Genomic DNA, 23256 nt, shown 5'->3' with positions numbered 1-23256 from the left:
AATAGACATTTAGTAGCACTCTGCAGAAACCCAATGGCCACAGTAATCTATGGGGGAAGGATGGTAGCTCTCTTCTTCTCTCCTCGTCGTCAAGAATCATCACTACTCTCCACTGCCCTCTCCTATCTCGTTCTCTACAATTTTTTAAAAATAATTTTTTATTGTGAGTTGTTCTCTTCATTTTTTAACTTCTCACATGAGAGCTTAGACCTGCAGTCCTTGCCTCCTATCTTCTCATTTCCTCCCCACACCTCTCTCCCAAGGCAGCAAGTTTCTGTGTTCAGCATACAATGCTCACCACTCTTCCTCAATGACCTCCTCCCAGTTAAATCCACAAGCTTATTCTCTTCCCTCAAGCTCTTTGGCTCCCTCTTGAAGTGCTTCATTCTATACCGTTAGCAATTTTGGACTACGCAGATTCTTCCAATCTCTTTATTTCTCTTTTTAGGGCAACTTATCTGTCTTTCCAGTCTGTCAAGGTCTTTATGGATCCTAATGTGAACCAATGCAGTTAGCTTTTCTTTGGATTCCTATCATCACAGCTTCAAGGCCTTCTATGTCAACATCTAAATGATGAACTAACAATGTTAAGCAGCATGAGAGCTGTAGACAGATTACTAGATTACCTAAAGATTGTCTTTAAGGATCAGCCAGCTGATTCATTATCATTCAAGTACCAATAAAACCATGTTAGCATTCATCTCATATTCCTCTATCTTATCCACAAGACTAATCCAAGCAACCATTTTATAACACTTCACTGAAGTGCAGATTTACCAGATCTACTAAAACAAAATACATTACCAGCCAAACCAATGGGGTTAATCTGATGTGATGAACTCTTAGTGGATCCTACATTGTCATCATAGTAGCTACTCACAAAATATTATAGGGTTGACCCCAAACTCAATAGATTCCATCTAACTTTTTTGAAAATCAAGAAGAAAATACTTTATTTCCAATTTTCCAGCAACTCACTTTATTTTTCTGATTCCCTAAAATTCACTTACAGCAAGTAGTCCTGCAGCTGCTATTCTAAGTTCTTTATATCTGTCAGAGGCATTGGTGGAATGGAGTCCATTTTTTCCTTGATGTTCTTACTGAGAATAATTTTAAGAAGTCTTTCAACTCTTCTCAGGATTGTCCTTTTGTTTGGGGTTTGCCCTTCCTGATGCTGTTCATGCAGGTGCACTTTTATTTGTCCTTAGCACATATCCTTTGTAACTTTTGTATAAGCCCCTTTGAAAACTAGTTTCTTTCAAGATACCTCTAAGCTTTTCCTTTCTGTTGATATCATTGTGAGATTACAGTTAGAATATATTGCTTTTAAGCAGTTCAATCTTCTTGAGTCATCTTCTCTTCTAGAGGTTTCTATTCATTTTATTGTCAAACTTTTAAAGTGATTTAGCAAAGTCTACAGTTGCTTGTCCATCTATGGCTAGTTTTTCCCTTCTTCCCTTTCACAAAATCTCCAGTAACAATGACCACATTCTCTCAAAGAACCTGTCACATTTACTTCATGCACTACTTTCTCCTTTTGCTTTAATATTCAAGCTAGAGTGATAGTTTTACCAGTTTTATTTTTCTACCATCTGGATATAACTGCAAATGAGTGAGAAAAAAAAAAGTCAAATACTTAGTGTTTAACTGAAGGAAATTTTTAAGAGTGACTCAAGTATAGTTGCTGCTCTACTCCATTACTGTTCTTGTCTCTGGACCAATCAGCTTGAGTATCTAATATCAGAAAGGCATCTATTTGTCTCCCTCTGCTTAGTGTGACTATATGGTATCATAGCACCCCACCAGCACCAGCACTTCTGGGCTACTGTCCTTTAATACATACAATATGTGTAATATCCATACGTCCTCTCCACCCCAATTATGTGCCTACCCTCAGGCTTGGGATTTCAAATTTGGCTTCTAATCCTTTATCTCCAGGACTATCCCAACTCTTCTCTCAACAAGTCTATTTCCCTCCTAATGCACAGACCCTATTGTAGCTCTGTTCATTCTTGGATCCCACATCATGAAGCCCAGGTGACATTTGTGGCATTATCACTGCTGTTCCATATTGTAATCTCAGTTCACTTTGTTTATTATTCCTGCCTCATCAACAACCATTAAAGTTTATTTTTATTTTTTTATGTTTCTTTCCTATGTGAAACTACTGAGTACGTCCCATAATCACAGTCTTTCCCACCCATCCTACCTGTCAAACTTGTTCAAAGTTTTATTTAGCTTATTTTCTCTTTTTTCCTTCATGTTCAGTGTAGTATCCTCCTGGAACTCAATCGTTGGGGGTAATATAACCTCTCCACTTTATAGAAATTTGGAATTACGTGTCAAAATTTTAGTTGCACATGCACTTTCACCCATCAATTCCACAACCATAGCCTCACACATGTACAAGGTTATTCACTGCAGCATTATTTGTAATAGCAGAAATTTGGGAGCAACCTAAATGTCCATCAAAATGGAATTAATTAAATAAATTAGGGATGGTCAGATAGTACAATGATATGCACACATGATAAGAAAGAGGAATTTTTAAAATGTGTCTGATGTAGAATGAACTTCAAAATTATTTTTTAAAAAAGAAAAGTCCAGGAAAGTGTGTGTATTTGTGCAAAAACTATATATGTGTGTGTGTGTGTATGTATATGTATATATATGTGTGTGTGTGTGTATATATATATGTGTGTTTATATGTGTGTGTGTATATATATATGGAAGCTCTGGTGGCATAGTGCCTAAGGCATCTGACTGTTAACCAGAAGGCTGGCAGTTCAAATCCACCAGCCACTCCTTGGAAGGATAATTGGGCAATCTACTTCTGTAGTGATACTGCCTCGGAAACCCAAGGAAGTGTCACTATGAGTTGGAGCTGACTCGATGGCAGTGAGTTTGGTTTATATATATATATATATATATATATATATATATATACACACACACACACACACACACACACACACTCTCCATATGAGTTTGCTATTGTCCATGAGTATGACAATTCTGGAAAGATATAAAACAAACTGGTAACACTGGTTCCTAGCTGGCCAGAGACAGCATGGAAGGAGACTGTTTTCTATGTATCTTTTGCAACTTTTGATTTTTGAATTGTGTGACTATATTTTCTATTCCAATAAAAATAAATAAACAAAAATAATAAATAAAATGGAAATATGAATACTAAAACCCTTCCAGTCAGGCCAGCTCAAATCTAAGCAAATATAATCTTCCCAGCCCTTGCTCTGTATTCGAAGTCCATCATTCTGGTTGCCTTGGTTCAGAGGCCAGAATCCCTTCTTCCAAGGTCCTACCCATACGAAGAAAGGAGAGACATGAACAATGCCTGTGTTGTAAGATATTCCATCTTCTGCTCAGGAAATCTTAAAGGTCCTTTCTGGTTCTTCATGCTCAAGTATATATCCCTGATCAACTGAGCTGGCTTCACTTCCTAGCACATCCTACATCCCTGCTTCCCTCTTAACAGGCTGCTCTGGTGCTACATGCAGAACCTGTTGATCCCACAGTGGGATCCATCTACAAGCCTCCTGTACCCCGTCTTAGGGAAGTCAGAGTTCCCATCTCCTTTGATCTGATGTGCCACCTAAACGTTTTCCTTGGCCTCTGGATCGATTGTTTTCTTCCATGCTCCATGCTTCCAACTCTGGTATTTACTTTCCTTCTCAATCACTCTTCTGCAGTCCTGCTTTTTAGGAGTAAATTTAATTGACTCAATCTTAGATCCCTTGAAATAGTCCAGAAACAGTGCAAGAAGCTCACAAGAAAAGAGAAGATAAACAGGAATCCCAGTATTCACCCATATCTCATTTGGGCAGCCACTCACTGACTCCTGAGCAAGCTGCCCATCAGAATTCTCTCCATTTGACAAGTAACTTACCTCTCAAAGTCCTCACATCTGACAGAAAAACAATCAGTAATTGTTCCACAACTTGCTACAGGCAGCAGGATATTGAGTTAGGGTGTGATGAGAACCAACACAGAAGGACAATCTACAATGCTCTCATTAACAGCATCTTCCTGCACCCCAACCCCAATGAAATACCAAATGGAATCTGAGAAAAAAGCCTGAGCTACTTGCTACATGGATAAAGTTTATTTCAGATCTGGTTACCTAGAAGGAAAATTTTTTAAAAAGTCCTGACTTTTCCAAATTACAAGCAATCAGCCCACGGGGTAAATTCACTGGAAAAAAACAGCAGCAGTACAGGATGGGAAGTTGCATTCCCTGTATTCATGCAACTACCACCTCCCATGACCTTAGCTAGTAGAATGTCTCATTCAAAATAAACACCTCTATGTACATAACAGTGGTGCAATTTAAGCAGCACCGCGTGATTTTAAGCCTCTGGTGCTCCACACAGCTACAAACAGAGGTACATGTTCTGGGAATACCAGTGAAGATTATGTTCGATTTCAAGAATGAAGAATTTGTTTCAGATCATGTGGCTGCTCACTGATTATCACAGGTCTGAAACAGCCTGAAAAATCCCTCCACATGGAAACATAATATTTGTATCAGCAACTGGGAGGGACTGTTATCTGGTAGGAATGAGGCCAAGAGCTCAGGAGCTACACTGCCGGAAACAAGAATAATGCTTGCTATGAGTTGATTCCTACTCACAGCGACCTTATACACAAAAAATCAAATGCACCAAATACACTGCCATCCCATCAGGTTGGATCCAACTCCTAGTGACCCCAGCGACCTTACAGGAGAGAGTAAAACTGCCTCATAGGGTTTCCAAGCCTGTAACTCTTTAGAGAAGCGGAGCACCTCACCTTTGTCCCACAGAGCACCTGATGGATTGGAACTGTTAACCTTTTGGTTAGCAGCTGAGCAACCACTGTGCCACCAGAGCTACCTCACGCAGGAACAGCCTAATGGAAACCAACAACAAAAAACTCAGATTTTAAAACCATCCTTCAGAAAAGAAAGAATAAGGAAAAAGCAAAGAGTAAACTGACTGCTCTGGATTTATCACAGGCATGGAGCTCTCCTTCCTTTCCCTCTTCCCTGTAAAAGAACTGAGCTGCCCCCACTTGGTCCAAACTCTGCATTCTTTCACAAGGCAGACTGACTCTCACACTCATGCACACCCACCCCACCCCCAAATAGGTTCAGAATTTGGGTCAGAATCATGACCCAAATTGGCCCAATGAGATGCAATCCTGAGCTTTCACTGGAACTCTCGGAATCTCTCTCTGCAAGATTTGCCAGGCTGGTAGGATGTAAATCGAGACCTGATGGTGGCATCTTTGTCACCACTTGGGGAGAGTCTTCCTAAGAATAAGGCCAAAACATAAAACAGATCTAAGCAAAAAAGTAAGACTGATTTCTAATGACACTGTGAGATTATCTGGATCCAGTCATATTGGATTGTTTAAATCCTGGACTTTTTAAGTTATTTGATCCAATAACCTTCCCCCCTCCTTATTTTCTTAAGTGGTTTTGAGTTAAGTCTCTGCCACTTTAAATCTTCTCATAGAGTTTATTTAATGCTGTCCCCAAAGCCACACTTAATCACACATCTTGAAACATTGGTAAAATAACTCTAAACCAAGGGAAAATTCAATTGCTTCTCTCTGAACGTTTCAGAAGCAGAGTCTATTCCACTAACATTTCACACAGACAAGCTTCCAGTCTATGTGGCCTTAACAGTATGTGAATAATGTATCTAAGTATACATTTCCATTTCTAGCATGCTTAACACTGTCAGTAAATGATCCATAAATGGTAGCTATTATTGTATGTCCATCACTATCCTAAGGGCTGTGTGAGCATTAACTCATTCATTACTAAAAAGCTAGAAAGTAGGAAGTATTATTATTATTTCCATTTTATAGAAGAGAAAATAGAGGTTTGGGGGGGGGGGCGGTTAAATTACTTGCCCATGATCACAAAACTATTGAGTAGTGGAGTTTGGATCAAAGACAGAAGATGTCATTCATCATTCAAGAGTCTACATTCATAGTCATTAGAAAATACCATCCTCTGCTTCTTTTGGTAACTACACTTGTTGTTATTTGCTGTTGAGTCGGACCCGACTCATAGTGATCCCTCCTTGGGTTTCCGAGGTAGTATCACTATGAAAGTAGATTGCCCAACCTTCTTTCGGAGGAGTGGCTGGTGGGTTTGAACCCCCAGGTTTCGGATTAGCAGTCAAGTGCCTTAGGCACTATGCTAACAGAGCTCCCAACTACACTTCTTACTAATGAATATGTTGCATTAAAAAAAAATGCAAAGAATAGTCCCTGCACATTTCAATCACCAGTCTTTATCCTAGGAGCTCTGGTCGCATAGTGCTTAAGGCATTTGACTGCTAACTAGAAGGTCAGCGGTTCAAACCCACCAGCCACTCCTCAGAAAGAAGGTTGAGCAATCTACTTCCACAGTGATACTTCCTCAGAAACCCAAGGAAGGGTCACTATGGGTTGGATCCGACTCAATAGCAGTGAGTTTGACTTTTGGTTTTGGTGAGTCTTTATCCAGCAAACACAGAAGTATGGCAGGTTTCAGTGCACACTAATTGCTGCACTTATCAGAAAGGGCTGATGTCTACCTTTCAATTTTGTAGCTGCCTAATTGGGGGAAGGGCACTAAAATAAGTATCTACAAAATGTCAGACATCATGATAGGCACTTAACTTGTATGATTTTATTTGGTCTTTACCACATAGTTACCTAGTTTACAGATAAAGAGATTAGAGTTCAGAGAGATGAAGTAGCTAACTCGTGGACAGTCATATGGCTATTAAACAGTTAGGTCAGTAATTAAGCCAACAGTGTTTCTAAATCTAAAGACTATCTTTTTTCCACACCTCATATTGTTTGGCATGAGTATAAGGCTTATACGTGGAGGCACACAAAAGATGGTTATCTAACATTAAAATAGGCTGCCCTCTCACAAATAAAGGTGCTCTGAGCCTAAACTTCTCTAAACATTTACCCAAAAGGAGTCTGGCATGCTCTAGACAATGGCATTTAGAGTAAAAAAAAAAAAAATAGATAAAGCATTTTCTAAAAGAAGACCTACCTATACATGAGCTCACCCACATACGTAATTGGAAAACACACATGACCTGATGATTCCCAACTGGGTTGGGGAAATGTACATTAAAAAATGTATCCACACTCCTTAGATACAGTAATGGTGGCCTGTTAGGAGGATGTCTTCATTGCACTACCTTGTCATAGCTTTGGCTTTCATCAAAGACATCTTATACCCCTTTACATCTTGTCTCAATTTCCCTACTACTGCTTCTCTTTCCACCCTTGTCAGCAGCTTGAGGAAGAACAAAGCCTTGGAGCCAAAACTTGGTGGTTAGGGCATTGCTGAAATTTGCAGCCAAGGCAAAATCTGACAGCTTGGTATTAAGAGATCATTGTATCCTCTATGGCATAGTTGTTTCTGGCTCCAAATGCCTACTAGGATTGGAGTTGACCAGATGGCTTGAGTCAACATTAGCATGTCTTTCCCTCAGGTTTGAGCTTAGGATGATATGGGTACCCCTGGAATTTGGTGCATCACACCCACCTCTGCTTTTCTTTGCTTCTCCTCTTGCTCTCTCTGCTCCTTCTCCATGCCAACCAGTTTGAGCTTCAACTCAGACACTTCAGTCATCAGATCAAGCTTCTGGGTCTCAAGAGATGTGCGACTTAGGAGCTCCTACAAACAAAAACAGATCTCAGCATCATAAACCACTATGGCAACAAGGAAAATGCTAGCTCTGTCCAGAGCACATAAGGCAATCTCTAAATTATACACTGGACAACACAGAGACTGCTGCATGTGAGCCTCAGGCCTATTAGGGTGGGTCTGGTCTGGTACTGGGTCACTCTGGGATAACATAGTCAATCCCTGTCACTACCTACTGCCCTCTGAAAGACAATGTGAGCTTCATTTTTCAAAACTGTTTGCCTGCAAAAACAATTATTGGTCATTTCCAAATAGAGAAAAAACAAAGTGGAACTCTCAAAGAACCAAATTTTTCCATTTCTATTTTTAGGGCAAAGAAGCAGATCTTCTTCTCTAAAACAAAGCAAAACTGGGGTGGGGGGGCAAGTTTATGTTATCAATATAATTTTAAAACCAAAGTTTCTCGATCAGCACCTGGACCCAATTAACACTCCAATCTACTTTATGGTAAGACCTCACTGAGATGAATCTAGAATGGAGCTAGGAACATAAAGTAGATGCTCTGTGAATAGCAGGAGCATTTCTCAAAGTCCAATAATTATATTTTATTTTATGAGAGAGATCTTTCCTTTACCATGTCAAAATTACAATATGGCCACAAGCAAGAACATTGTTCTATCTTGATTATGAGGCTGACCAAACCAAAAATTCCAAACTCACTGCCACTGAGTTGATTCTGACTTATAGCAACCCCCATTGGGTTTCCGAGGTGATAAATCTGTACAGAAGCATATTGCCCCATCTTCCTTCTGCAGAGTGGCTGGTGGGTTTGAACTGTCAACCTTCTGATTAGCAGTCAAATGTCTTAGGCACTGCACTATCGGAGCTCCTTATGAGGATAGACCAGGGGAGGTTATTACTAGTCCTGCTGTCACTAGAGCAGTGGTAGACCACCAACCAGATATCTCAAGTCCTTGACAATACCTTCTATTAATACAAAGACTTAATAACCATGAACTAGGCAAAAATCAAAGGTGATAGGCAACATGCCTGCTCAGAACTACTAGAAATGGTGATGCACCTAAAAAAAAAAAAAAAAACCAGGAGCATTTCCCAAAGTCCAAGTGTAACACATTTCTCCACTAAGAAAATGCAATGCCCTTGAAGTTCAAAAACCTGGCACTGACACTGGCTACACAGGTCCTAGTAAGAAGAGTATGTATAGCAGCCAGAAGAACAATAGGCCAAACGAGCAGATGCAAAAGATCTGAGAGGAGACACAATACTCTGCCATAGTCTGAATGCTTCATATCACTCTGGGCAGCCCAACGCTACTACAAGAATGGAGATCTTAAAATTCTGACTCACAGTTCTGATTTCAAGTGTTCTGAACCATCCTCTGATCACAAATGAAACCACACCCCACAGGACAAGAATTTTGACTTGGAACACATGATACCCTAAGCCAAAGGCCCCCAGAGACTCAGAGAGGCTCCTTTACTAATCTACACTGTCCCTTTGCTAATCTGAGGAGATGGATACCTAAAAACCATACAGCTCAGCAAAATAAGCTCACTGAGCACTGGACCAAGGAGGTCAGCTCTTCCTGAACCAGTCATGAGGTGGGCTTGACGGCAGAGGCAGCTGCAACTGCAGGGTCAGAACCACAAGTCATCTAGCCATGAGGGGGTTAGCTGGATAAGTACATAAATATAAGGTGGGAGGAGGGGCTTAGATTTACTGAGTGCCAGACACCTTTGAGTGCTCTTCATATAGCTCTTAATAAATGCTCTCAGTGATCTGGCAGTAATAGTATTATCCCAGTTTTACAGATGAGAAAACAAGTCCAGAGATGGTAAGTAAATCTCTTGACCAAAACCACATGCTGATCAGTAGCAGAGTTAGTTTTCAAACCAAGGTCTGTTTGACTCCAAAGCTCATTTCTGTCTAATATATTACATTGTTTCCTAAACAGAGGAAGAAATCCAAGAGTTTTAAGGGATATTTGAAATACATGTTGAAAAACTCAATAAGCAAATATTTAATGAGCCCATGAATATTTGCTCAGATGGGTAAGATTTCATTGAGCACATACTACTTACTAGAGACCCAGTCTAAAGCTACGTAGGTCAACAAAGAAGGTCCCCATGGGGACCTTCCCTGGGTAGAAGGGCCCACAGAAATGAAAAGATCTCTGGATCTTGAATAACTTGAGTATTAAGTTGTAATCCTTCCCATGCTCCCTGCTCACATCTGTCCCTCTCTTCTCCTCCCCCATCTCACTCTCTGCCTCCACTACCTCATTCTCTGTCTGCCTCTCCACCTTCCATCTACCCGTTTTGTTCTAAAAATGATTTGAGGTAGTTTGGAAAACACATATCCTAAGTTTAAAAAGGAATCATAAAAATTAAAATGGATAGGAAAAGAAGTTGAAGCCAGAATTACGGTTGGTATAAAACCTAAACCATAAAGTTTTGCACACTTCCAGAGACGGACAAAATGTATTTGTGACCTTCCCAACAGCCACTTAAAGAGGGGAAAGGAGCAATTATACAAATCAAGGTTCATGAGACAAAAACAACTTCTTTGGAGTACTGAAACCTGGGAAAAACTTTTTCCATGAGACTTCACTCATTTATTCAACAATACATCTTTTAATACCTACCAGATGCTAAAGATTAGGGACATGACAATTAAAGATGCAGTCCCTGTTGAGTTCTTGAGCATATTAAGATGATATTCATGCAGGTGGTCTACTGACCAAGCATTTGATTTACTGCTTTGATAGGCTTCAAAAATGTCTCAGAATTTATCTCTCTTGAAAGCTATTCTAAGTCTATTCTATCCTCATTATTGCTACAAAATCCCTCTGGCTGTTTTAACTGCCAGGGTGCAATTGGTCACACCAATGTTCCAGCTGATGAGGATAATATTCCAATTGGTTGCACTGAAGTTCCAATAGCCATTCCAATCGGTCATGCCAGTGTTCCAATTAGTCACACTAACATTCCAAACAGACATTCCAGTTGGACAGACCAATATTTTAATTAGAAACCTAGGTCTACGTAATTCCACACAGTCTACTAATTACAAAACTTTTACTTACTGTCTCCTAATTTATATCTATTAGCATGTGCCTCCAACTTTCATCATCACCTTTCCTTCATCCCTGTCATTAATGATTACTACACTCTGAATTCAAATTGTGCTTTAAACAAGCTTATTTTAATCCAGTTCCACTTACACATCTCTAGGCCCAACATGGCTTCCTCTGCTCCTACCCATCATTATCTACTATCACCTCTAAAAATGATTGTATTAACAAAATTTAACTACCTTGCATCCTTAATCGCTCCTTCTTCTTCCAGCATGAACCACATCCTGGCTTCTACACTCTATGAGACATCCTGCCCAGCTATCCCAACTGGAGACCATTCTGCTTCCAGTGTTCCAGCTTACAGAACACTTTCCTCCACATTTCCAAAATGCTTCTAGACTGCCGTTTGTCCCTGTTGCTCCTCCCCTAAGGCAGGACCACTCAGTTATATCCCATTCTCCCCAAATATCCAGAACCCAAGACAGTCTCCCAATGTCCTTGAAGATTTTGCCTTTTGATCAATAGCTTTTCTACCTACTTTGGGTGCATTCCATCTCCTCAGTAGTTTGAACATCCTTGTTAATGAATTGTTCACTCAACACCAGCTCTGGTATCACATTTATTGACCTCATCCCCAACAGATTTTGCTTCCATTTCATTTCAGCTTCTCAACAGCACGGCCACAACTTGGCTCTCACCTTCATCCAAACTTTGTTTGCTCTGCTTCTAAAATCATCTACTCTGAAAAAGTCCCCTCTGGCCACAGTCTTCTGAGCTTTCAACTTCTCTACTTGCTTACTCAAATAACCTACCATTTCTTCTTCTGTCCCACTAGTTACTTAATAACTTCCTGTTTTCCTAGTTTCTCACCTTCCTTTAAGCAATATTTGCCTTCTTATCCACACTATACTTTGAAGTTAGTCATTTCAATTGTACTCATATCTGCACTAGAAAATTCCTCATTCAACTCACTCCTGTCCCCAGACTTAATGTGCATTTGTCTTACCAGAGTACAGCCGTGCCAGACCTCAAAGTCTTTTGCCTATATTTCCATTCCCAATGGACTGAGAATTGCTGTTGGAAGTTACTTAATGATGCCAACTGTTTCAATACAAATTTATGCTATCTAATTATAGCTGACCCATCAATACTGCCTGGCAAAGCTTGTATTCATCTCTGGCTGATTCCTTTCAGGGATTTTTCCAAATCTTTACTGTTCTCCTCAAATCCTAAATCTCAGCCTGCTCCCCTCTTCTCCTCTAATAACCTCTCCTCACATTGACTGAAAAGACAGAAACTGTCTAATTGTTCATTGAATGTATGTCCTTTCTACTTCAAAGTTTCCTGGAATTATCTGTCATTCATATATCTTAAATCCCTGTCTTAGAGAAAGCAACCCCATACCCCTTCCTAATCTGTCATAATTGCAAATTGTCATCTTCTTCGTTAGGTTCTTTCACCTTTAAAATCTGTTCCCTGGCTCAGTAAGCTTCCGGTTACACATAAAAAGCAAATGTCAAAGGACACAACACTTCTAGAATTTGCTCCTGAATTGCTCTCATCTAACCCAACTTCCTATTTCTGACCATTTCTCAGTCTCTAGACTCTTCACACCATCCTCACAGAGTGGACAAACCCAGAGGTTGCTTTCATAGTTAAAGCCTTCCTTTGGCTTTATTTCCTGAGTTCTGGTCCAATTTTTCCCTCTAGCCTGATAACTCAGAATGACTCCAACTTACATGGTCCTATAGACTCCCACATCTCTGTGCTGCCTTTGAGGAAGTTACTACAAAATACTGTGCTACTTCACGATTGTTGCTGTGTGCCATTGAGTTGATTCTGACTCACAGCTACCCTATATGACAGAGTAGAACTTCCCCATAGGTTCTCTAGGAGCTCTGGTGACATAGCGCCTAAAGCATTTGACTGCTAACCAGAAGGCTGGTGGGTCAGAAGGCTCCTTGGAATGAAGGTTGGGTAATCTACTTTTGTAGTGATAATGCCTGAGTTGGATCCGACTCAATGGCAGTGAGTTTGGTTTGGTTTGGTTTAATCTTTATGGGAGTAGAAAGCCAGGTATTTTCTCCCATGGACATACTGGTGGGTTTGAACCTCTGACCTTAAAAACTCAGCTGCTATTGAAAAGTTGCTGGATTGAACCCACCAGTGGCTCCTGTAAAGATTACAGCCTAGGAAATACTATGGGGCAGTTCTACTCTGTCATATAAGGTCACTATGAGTCAGAATCAATTCAAGGGCACATAACAACAACTTTAACACTTTAGGGTAGGGTCATCAATCACTTTCTCTGACAGACATTTAATCTTCCCTCACTATCAACTCCCATTCATCAGGCCATAAATATGATCAAATTTCTGACATTCTGAGGAACCTTCCTTTTTGACCTGCCTTCCCCTCAAGCAGCCACCCATCAACTCTCATGCACTCACTAGACAAACACATAGCATGTGTGTATGGTGTATGTAAGCGCAGTCTCTCTCTGGTCTCTCCCTGCCCCCTTCACAGTTGAACTCTCAAGAGAGTAATCTACATCTGCTGCTTCTCTACCCCATCTTCCTGTCACTCCTCAACAAGATGTCTACATGCCTGCAACCTAACTTCAGCTTTACCAGGTAAGGAATAGAAACAGTGTGGTTCTAGTAACCATTTCCCAAATATCTAGATGCACTTACAGTTCTCAGCTCTCAAGTTACTCACTGTTCATCTACCGATCAGTTGGAAAAAAAAAGCAAGCTAGTCTTTGCCATCCCATCCTACCATCCCATTTTCCTGGTCTTTCTTTATTCCTTTCTATCATCTTTTGCTGGCTTTTTTTTTTCTTTTTTTCTGTCCACTTCCTAAGAAAACACTCTCAAGTCCAAGACTGGAGTCAACTGTGGATCCAACCTACTTGTCTGGAGCACTAATATCTTGGCAAGGTAAGGCTTACCCTCTGTGCTACCCAACTACAGGGTAGAATCCTGCTGGAAATCTCTTGGAATCACACAGCAACTGTTTTGTGTAAGGAGGTGAGGTGTGCAAAGGAGGTGGTCTAGAGATAAGGGAAGAAGCTTCCACAAGCAGCTTCTGCTTCTGTTCCCAACTATTTCAAGGTTGTTGTTGTTGTTGTTGTTTGCCGTCGAGTCGGCCCCGACTCATAGCGACCCCTCCTTGGGTTTCCGAGGCAGTATCACTACGGAAGTAGGATTGCCCAACCTTCCTTCCGAGGAGTGGCTGGTGGGTTTGAACCGCCAGCCTTCTGGTGAGCAGTCAAGTGCCTTAGGCACTATGCTACCAGAGCTCCTATTTCAAGGTTACTTGTGTAAATGAGAGAAGGCAGAGGAAGAGAAGGGAAAGGAGGCGGTATGGGAGATGGGTGGTTCATTTTTTACTGTGAAGGATCATGAAACAGGGAAGTAAAGCTTTAGGATAAAAACAGTAGAGTGAATTATCACCAACCTGTGTGACTCCACCATTACCATTAACCTTTTCTAGAGGAATAAATACATCTTCTTCCTTGGGGATGAAAGAAAGCTTACATCTCAGAGCAATTCCTCATTTCCTTTTCCCAAAGCTCAGTTTCTAACTGCAGCTGATAAAAAGAATTTGCCTTTCAACTTATTCTTTCCTTAAAGGGCCACATCTTGAAGTAATTAACTCCATCTTTAAGTGAGGAATATGACCCAGGGAGTTACTGACCAATGACAGAGGACTGTAGCCAGACTTGCAATCTGAAACCAGAATGAAAGAATGGGCTATGGAAAGACATGAAAGGAAAAATGTGTCCCTTTGCCCTTTAAAGTAAAAGGCTTAGGCCTTGCCAGGAAGCCACTTTCATGAATAACATTGTGCAGAGAAGAGGTGCTCATAGTCAACCTCAGTTTGAGTCTACACTCAGTCCCTACTAACTGTAAAAAGATGTTGAAGTATCTACTTCACACTGTGGTCTGGAGTTACAACATCAAATTAGATGAGCTTAAGGAAAGTAGTTATTTCTACTTTATAAATCTTCCAGAGGGAGCTCTAAGGAATACGTGGTAAATCCTCACTTTCTTTATCCATAACTCAGTGTCTTGCTTCCTCAGACAGATTTCTGTTCCCAGAGGATCACGTACATAGCTGTTTTCTTTGGGATAGAAAGATTTCCTTAAAGGTGCTCCTGAGAAATTTATCAGCCAAGTACTGATGACATGTTATTGAGTTCATGCACCTGGACACAATGTCCCCTCACTAAATTTGAGGGCAAGGACAGAGCTACCTATCCCAGCTCAGTGCTCTGACATACATCTCCCATTTGTATGCTATTTCAGTTTTAATGAAACTGGACTAACTTTACAATAGCTCTAAGGAGTAGGCAAAGTAGTGTCCATATTGCATCCTCATTTTCTACAAGTAAGAATGCATGTTCATTGATCTTCTCAGATCAACAGCAAGCAAGTGACGAATCTACAGTAACTCATACCCATGGACACAGAATCCCCTAAATTTATCACTCAAGTGCTATTCAAGTCAGATGGCTGGTCTGCAGAGGGGGACAAAGCCTAGAGCAGAGGTTGCTGACTGGAGGTTCATAGGCCAAATTTGGATGATAGGTATATACCATGCAGTTTACATAGTATTGTTTTTATTTTAACTAGTTGCCATTATTTAAAAATAGAAACAGGTGTGTGTGTGTGTGTGTGTGTGTGTATTTGCTTCGTAAGTGAAACTGGAAAATCTAGTAGTATTGGGTCTACATGGGCAGTTAGCTGGAGTTGAGTCTCAGCTGCCTCCATTACACAGAATGTGTTCAGCATGCAGGGTTATCAGGAGCACATACCCGGGGAAGCCCTGTATCTATAGGCAGTCAGAGGACCCACATTGAGACAGCGAGAGGGTTTGTTTAGAGCTTCTCTGGCATTTGAGTAGAAGGTCAGGCTTGGCTCTGGGCAGGAATAGTCTGAGGGCTGGCAGAAAGAGGTGACTGTTTGCCTCAGTTCTCTGCCTCTAGGCCATAAACCATTCCTGCTCCTATCACGTAGGCCAAAAGGCTTGCAGCCCAGAATATCTCAGTCAAACTGAGCAAGCCTCTGCCTGCCCCAGTGCAGAGGACACATACGCTAAGCTATAGGTGGCATGGTGTCAGCACTGAGGTGTGAGCATCGAGTGTTTTTATAAACAATATCAAGTTGACTTCAGGAAAGCAATAGCATATGCAGAAGAATGTTCAACATGGGGACTAGGGTGGAATCCAAAGATTACAAAGCTTCAGGCACAACCAAGCCCAGCAAATACATGGACGGGTGCTGAGGCTCAAAATGTATTATAACTTGAACTCAGAACTTGCCAAGAAGTTTACAAGTATCACATATTTCTATAATTTTACCCTTCAAAAATTGAAATAATATATGAAAGCTTATGGATATAAAAATAACTTGGTTCGCGGAGTTCAGGAAGATCTTTAAAACCCAGAAGTGGCAAATAAGGAACTAAAAAATCCAGCTGCTATAGAGCTGATTCCAACTCATGGAGACCCATGGGTGGCAGAGGAGAACTGTGTTCTGTAGGGTTTTTAATGGCTAAGTTTTTTTGGAAGTAGATTGTCAAACCTTTCTTCCAAGGAGCCTATGGGTGGACTCTGACTGCCAATCTTTTGGGTTAGCAGACAGGTGCTTGATTCTTTGCACCACTTAGGGAATACAAAAGGCAGAACACTCATCTCTATGGCCCATGCAAACCACATGCCTACTACTTCACCTCCCCATACAGCAAAGGGGACTTAGAATCAAAAAGGACACAGGAAGTAATTAAGCTTAAGAATGTAACATTCAAAGTATCTAAAATGCAGTCAGGCAGAATGTCATTCTGTTATACACAAAGTTGCTATAAGTAGGTAGTGACTAGCAGGCACCTAACAACCAAAAAGCAAAATGCAGTCCATGGTATACGCTTAGAGTGGCTAGATGGCCACTTCCCAGGTGGTGCTGGGCACCAACATCAGACTCACTGACACAGAGACTCTCACAAGGGAGTGGAGACATTGTCATAGAGCTATGTAGAGCAGCCCTGAAAAAGAACCCAGGTGGAGAGTCAGATAACTTGGGACTACAATGCAGCCATTCTCTGACTTCCTGTTCCTTGGTTCTGCGTCAGCTACTGTCTTCCTGAACCACCAACCCTCTGACGTTTTTCTGATATATGCCCTCCACATCCACACTCAAATTTCTTGGTCTTTTTCTAGATGTTTTTATAACATTCCACCATCTCCTCCCTGACCCTCACCTCCAAACCATGCCTTGTGCAGATAACTGAAAATTCAATCCAGTGGGGTATTTCCTGCACTTTTTCTGACAACATTTATTACTTGAGATTTTTCTTTTTTTTAAATTTCCCAATCAGGTTGTTTTCTTTCCTAAGTCTTAAAAAGAATGACTCAACCCTATTGCTACTCAGATTTTCAGGGAATATGAGCAAGAGAAATGGCACACAATTTAATTAAAAATCAAATTGAGCCAAGAATGTGATAACTTATTAACCAGAAATGTAAAGAAAACAAACTAATAACAGCTTCTGAGCTGTTGAACTAGTTTTTAATGAATATGTTTGCATAAAAATACTGACTTGCTTTTTTTTTTTTTTTTAAATTCTTCAAATGCATTCAAATGAAACTGAGGAACACTTGGGAACTAAGATGTTCATCCTAAGACTAATGGTCAAATTCAAAGCCTATGTTCATTACCAAACTGTCAAGAAGCAATTTAAATCTTATGCTTATCAAGGCAACCAAAAAGTCAGAGCTTTAGGGAAAAAGATTATAGGCAGTGATCTAATTGAACCCCCTCATTCTAAGAGACTGACTTTCATTCTTTAAGTAATTAGTGAGCATCTTTTATATGCCAAGTACTATACCAGGAGCTCTGGTAGCATGTGCCTAAGGCACTTGACTGCTAACCAGAAGGCTGGCTGGCGTTCAAACCCACCAGCCACTCCTTGGAAGGAAGGTTGGGCATTCCTACTTCCGTAGTGATACTGCCTCAGAAACCCAAGGAGGGGTCGCTATGAGTCGGGGCCAACTCGATGGCAAATAACAACAACAACAACAACATACCAGGAGCTGGGAGCTCTGGTAGCATAGTGCCTAAGGCACTTGACTGCTAACCAGAAGGCTGGCGGTTCAAACCCACCAGCCACTCCTTGGAAGGAAGGCTGGGCAATCTACTTCAGTAGTGATACTGCCTCAGAAACCCAAGGAGGGGTCACTATGAGATAGGTCCGACTCAACGGCACACAACAACATACCAGGAGCTACAAAGGAAATACTCATCAACTCAGTCATGATTTATTTTTCAAGATTACTGAAAACGCTAGCATGAATTAAGGAATTAATTAGATACATATTAATAGATTTTTTTAAAATTGAATCAGCTTCTCAACAGACTCTGAAAAGACTTTTGAAAAATATTTAACATCCTTTCCTAAAAACCACCTTAGAAACAAACGTTTTTGTTATGTGCTGTCAAGTCAACCTGACTCATAGTGACCCCTCCTTGGGTTTCCAAGGCGGTATCACTACGGAAGTAGATTGCCCAACCACAGGACAGCCATTTCTTAATTTAGTATATTATGTCTATTCGGAACCCATAGCCACCACTAGGCCTAATGAAGAATTATTAGTGACATGTCATTAAATCAAGAAGAAGATAGAAAAGTACTGTATCATCATTTTTATTTACTATTGTTCTATAAGATCTGGCCAATGCAATAAGCAATGAAATAGAAATAACGGACTTCATGTTTTCCCTTTATTTTAAATATATGTCATTATTTACAGATGGTGACTATTTTCCTGGTAAACTGTTACTCATCCACTGTTGGGAAAAGTTACTTGGCAATAGGTATCAATTCACCTTTCAATGCACTTCTGGGATGCTATCATAAAAAAAAAAGAATTATTATAAAAATTCATTGCAACTTATTATTTGGAATAGGGTAAAACTGTTCAAGAGTAGAATGCTTAATTATAATATTTTCACTCAAAAAATATATAATAAATTGTAGTATATACTTATTACATAGACTATGCAGTAAAATTTTTAAATGGAAAAAACTCAAGATAAGATGATAATGTGAAAATGGCCCAGCAGCATCAGACCTCCTCTTCCAACTCAACGATGAAAAAGGAGAATCATTATGAGCATGAGTAGCCCAAGACTGATTGCTATGAGGCAGGGCTCGGAAATGCCTCCATCCTCCAAACTTTTTACCATTTCTGACACCAGCCATCTCTCCCATGGTACTCTCTGCTTCTTTGCTGGTTTGATAATTCATTGCAATGGCCACATAAAACTCCAGACCATACTTACAGTGAGGGTGTTTATAAGGGAACAGGTTATAATTCAGCATCAGAAATGACTCAGAATGATTCTTCAACTCAGTATAACAGTTCTTCAGTCAGGACAGCTTCTCAGTCATGCCCACAGGCAGGCCTTTCCCTGGTCCTTGGCCCCTTGGCCTCTCAGCCCTCAAGACCTCAAGCCACTTAGGCCCCACAGCCTCTGCCCTCTGCCCTCTGCCCTGCATGGGCAAGTGTTAGAAAGCTCTTTAGCTCTACCAATAAGTGCTGAGAAGCACCTCACTCCACCAGTAAGCCTCAGCTAGAGGTGCTTAGCTCTAGCTCCATGGGTTGGTAAGCCTAGCTTCTTTGTGGGTAAGTAAGCCTAGCTCTGTCAAGTGCCCAGAGGTACTCCACTCTGCCAGCAAGCCTGCCAAAGGGGCAAGGAGATTGCATCTTCTGACCTCCTCTAACCACACAAGAGGAAGACAGAATCACTGTCAATAGCCCAAGGCCTATTCCTGTGAGGCTAGACATGCTGTCTCCCTTCAGCCCTTTCACCAATCCTGACACCAACTGTTCCTCCTGCAGCACCCACCACCTCTCTGCTGGGTTCAATAATTCACTGCAGTGGCCACACAGAACTCAAAGATTATGGGGTTTATTAAGGAACCATCAGGGTACAATTCAAGTTCAGGAACAATTCTGTTCTGGTTACCTAGTACTACTCTGACAAGAATATATACCACAAATGGGATGGCCTTAACAAACAGGAGTTTATTCTTACAATTTTGAGGCTTTAAGTCCAAGTTCAAAGTGCCAGGCTCTAGGGGCTGGGTGAAAGCCCCTCAACCTTGGGGTCCAGCTCTGCCTCCTGCTCCTGGCCCACTGGAACTAGAGGCATTTCTTCACTCAGACAGCTGCTGGCTGCTGAGGCTGAGAAGCCCCAAGGTTGACAAGTAAAAAGACACTGCCGGTGTTACCAAACCACATGGCAGGCCATTAACTTAAGTCCATTTTACTCCCAAGGTTGGCAGAGCATAGTAGGCTGCTGGGCAACGACACAGCTACATACAGGGTCCAAGCGTGCCATAGGCTAGAGACCATTCCCAAGGCTTCTCCTTATACACAGGAAGCAGACCACATCCAAAGGCAGCTACTCAGCTTCTTGTGGTAGATCCCACGATGGAGTTGATTGCCAGTCTCATCATGGGGAAATTAACTACCACCAGCTGCCCAGCCACTCAACCAGGCCCAGCCAAGTTGACACACAAACATAACTACCACAAATGCTTAGTCTCTCTCGGCCTGCTGTCTCTCAGCCAACAGTCTCTCTCAGTCTCTCTTCCAGCAGTGCATGTCTCTTGGTATCTCTCTCTTAGCAATGTGCATCTCTCGGTGTCTCTTTCTTGGCAGTGTGTGTTTCTTTCTCAGCAGCATGTGGCTCTCAGGAGCATATCTTTCTCAGCCAGCTCAGCAGCATGTGGCTCTCAGGAGCATATCTTTCTCAGCCAGCAGTCAGAGAGACACCTTCTGCCTCTAGGAGGGCTCCCTTTGAGCTTGGCAGAGTGGCCAAACTAACCAATCATAACCTCAGAATTCTGAGCAAACTTCCCAGAACAATGCTTTGTTCCACTAGCAACAGAAATATCCCAGGTGGATAACTTTAACAATCAGGAGCTCCTCAGTTGCTCACGGCAAATTCCACCATGGAGTTTACAAAGACTTACGGCTAGAAAAGCCATACCAGGTAACTTACTACACCACAAAGCCTCTTGTCCAAAGATGCTCAGTTTCTTATACCTTGGGTGAGGCAGCCTTCTGCACCATCTCCTTCCACCCTGCTAGTTCTGCTGCCCCTGTTTTTCTACTTCTGCTTCTCTCCATCTCTCACCATCCTCAGTGTTAAAGCTCTTTCTATCTCAAGGGTCTAGGATGTTTTTAGCACATGGATCCTGGGCCAAAAGGATGTGCTCCACTCCTAGCTCTTCTTTCTTGGTGGTAGTGAGGTCCCCTCTGTCCACCTCTGGGATTGCTTATTTTAAGTCTAGCAGGATGGCAAAACTTACCAAGTCCCTTGTTAGGGTTCCATACATCTTATTTGTATGGTCCTCCCTTGCCCCAAGAAGGAGCTCTGGTGGCACAGCTGTTAAGGTATTTGGCTGCTAACCAAATGGTTGGTGGTTCAAACATAACAGTTGCCTCATGGCAGAAAGAGAAGGGAGTCTGCTTCCATAAATATTTACAGTCCTGGAAATCCTATGAAGCAGTTCTGCTCTGTCCTATGGGGTTGCTATGAGTCAGAATGGACTCGATGGCAGTTGGCAGTAGTATCCCCACAAAGGGTGCCATGAATCTTATTAGCATTATTAGCAAGCTATTCAATAACTTTGGTGGTCTACAAGCATGTCATCTGCACTGTCCCACATAATCATTTCATAGGAGTTACAAGAGTACGGAGAGAAAGGCCATATAAAAGTGAACCATCATACTACATGCATATAAAAACTGAGGACTAAATTGTTTCTCTGTTATGAATAGAGATTTGTAAATCATATGTACACTTAAGTTCAAAAACCAAAAGAAAACAAATAGAAGACATTTAATAGGTTTATTTTGATAGTAGGAGATTAGCTAATTTTATTTTTTTTTAATTTTCAAATGTAATGAATTATACTAAAATATTATTTATACAATAAGTTTTATCAAAGAATATTACACTAAGTGGAAGGGGATGGAGTGAGAGTAGAAAGGGGAAAGCCACAAAATAAATCAACAAAGTGACTTTCTAGAAACCCAGATGCCACTCACAGATAGACCATGGTTCACTGATAAAATGGGGTTAACATTGCCAGCAAAGTGCTCCTTCACTAAGCCAAGCCTGGAGAAAGTGCCCTTCTGTGAATCTGTCTAACCAGCTCAACAGGTTATTCTCCCACCTCACCCCCTCTGCCACTCTCAAAGCTCCAGCTGGTTTCACCTGCTACATAAACATTGCACACTAAGCAGTTAATCCCACCCCCAGGCAAGATGGCAAAGTAGACAGTGAGAGTTGTAACCTGGACACAAAAAGGCATTTTTGTGAGCTGCTTCAGAACCCAAGGGCCTTCCTTCAGCCCCACCTGCCCTTACCTGTTGAAGCATTTCTTCAGCAGCATTGAGTTTCACCTGGTGTCCTTCCAGACATACTTCCAGGTCCCGGATCTTCTCCCCTTGGGCTTCCACTTGATCTGTGAGGACACTCACCTGTCCCAGGAAATAAAGCAAAGGTGAAGGAGCAGAAACTGTGCATGGGGTAGGACATTCTCCCCACGGCAGGTTAACCACAAGATCATACTACTGAGCCTGACATAACAGGAAGGACTTTTCCTTTGTAGGGTAAGGGAAGTGAACTAGATGAAGGAAATTCCAGTTGGGTACTTACCTTGTCAGGAAGTCTCTCAGCCACTGCCTGAATGATGTTGGTCACATTTCTGGCTCTTGATAGACTCAAGGTAGCTGCCTCTGAGCTAGACCCTGCTCCTTACTCCTCTCTTATAGGCATCACACAGGCAACACAAATCTCAAGGCATATCTCAGCTGGCTTGCCAGAGCTTCTGCCACCTCATCAGGAAGAGTAATCCAAACTTCTATGCAAATTAACCAGTGACTACTTCTCTCATAAGGGTGTGAGGATTGCTCACCTATCAGGCAAGTGTTTTGAAGCAATTAAGGAATGTGGGGAGTAAAGGGCATGTATTAGCACTGACAAAACTTGGCTCCAAAAAGATTTTCTTGTTTCACAGGCCAAAACATGACTCCAAGTCATAAGTATAGAGAAGCCACATGACACATACAGAGGCAGGAAAAAGTCATCTCTCTGAAGAACAATGAGAATCTCTATTGGAATTATCAATTAATTAAAAAGACATTTGCAATAGTCATTTAAAGTATGCCCTAAATACATACTGAGCTTTTGTAGCCTTCTCTATTAGCATATTGTCCCACAATCCTTTTTCTTTTTCTGTCCTTTTAGAGAGAGGCCTCAAAGCAGGAAGATGAAGAAAGAAAGGGTGGCTTCCCAAAAGCAACCAAGTGTTGATAAAATGACATCCTTTAGACCCTTTAAGGGAGCTCTGGTGGTGCAGTGCCTAAGGCATTTGACTACTAACCAGAAGGCTGGTGGTTCAAATTCACAGCCAC

At 41.4% G+C, this 23256-nt stretch overlaps 1 protein-coding gene across 1 annotated transcript in view; it reads right to left on the bottom strand.

Annotated features, from left to right (window-relative positions):
- PPFIBP2 (PPFIA binding protein 2) overlaps nt 1-23256 on the bottom strand; it is a 138757-nt gene that overhangs the window by 40040 nt on the left and 75461 nt on the right. Inside the window, 2 exon segments of the mRNA XM_007954702.2 lie at nt 7565-7696; nt 22207-22320. Coding sequence (XP_007952893.2) covers nt 7565-7696; nt 22207-22320 — 246 coding nt within the window.

This window comes from Orycteropus afer, unplaced genomic scaffold (genome assembly GCF_000298275.1).
Source record: "Orycteropus afer afer isolate SDZICR_OR568_19922 unplaced genomic scaffold, OryAfe1.0 scaffold00014, whole genome shotgun sequence".
Taxonomy (NCBI): domain Eukaryota; kingdom Metazoa; phylum Chordata; class Mammalia; order Tubulidentata; family Orycteropodidae; genus Orycteropus; species Orycteropus afer.
Note: the sequence above shows the minus strand (reverse complement) of the source record. Positions and strands in the feature narration are given on the sequence as shown.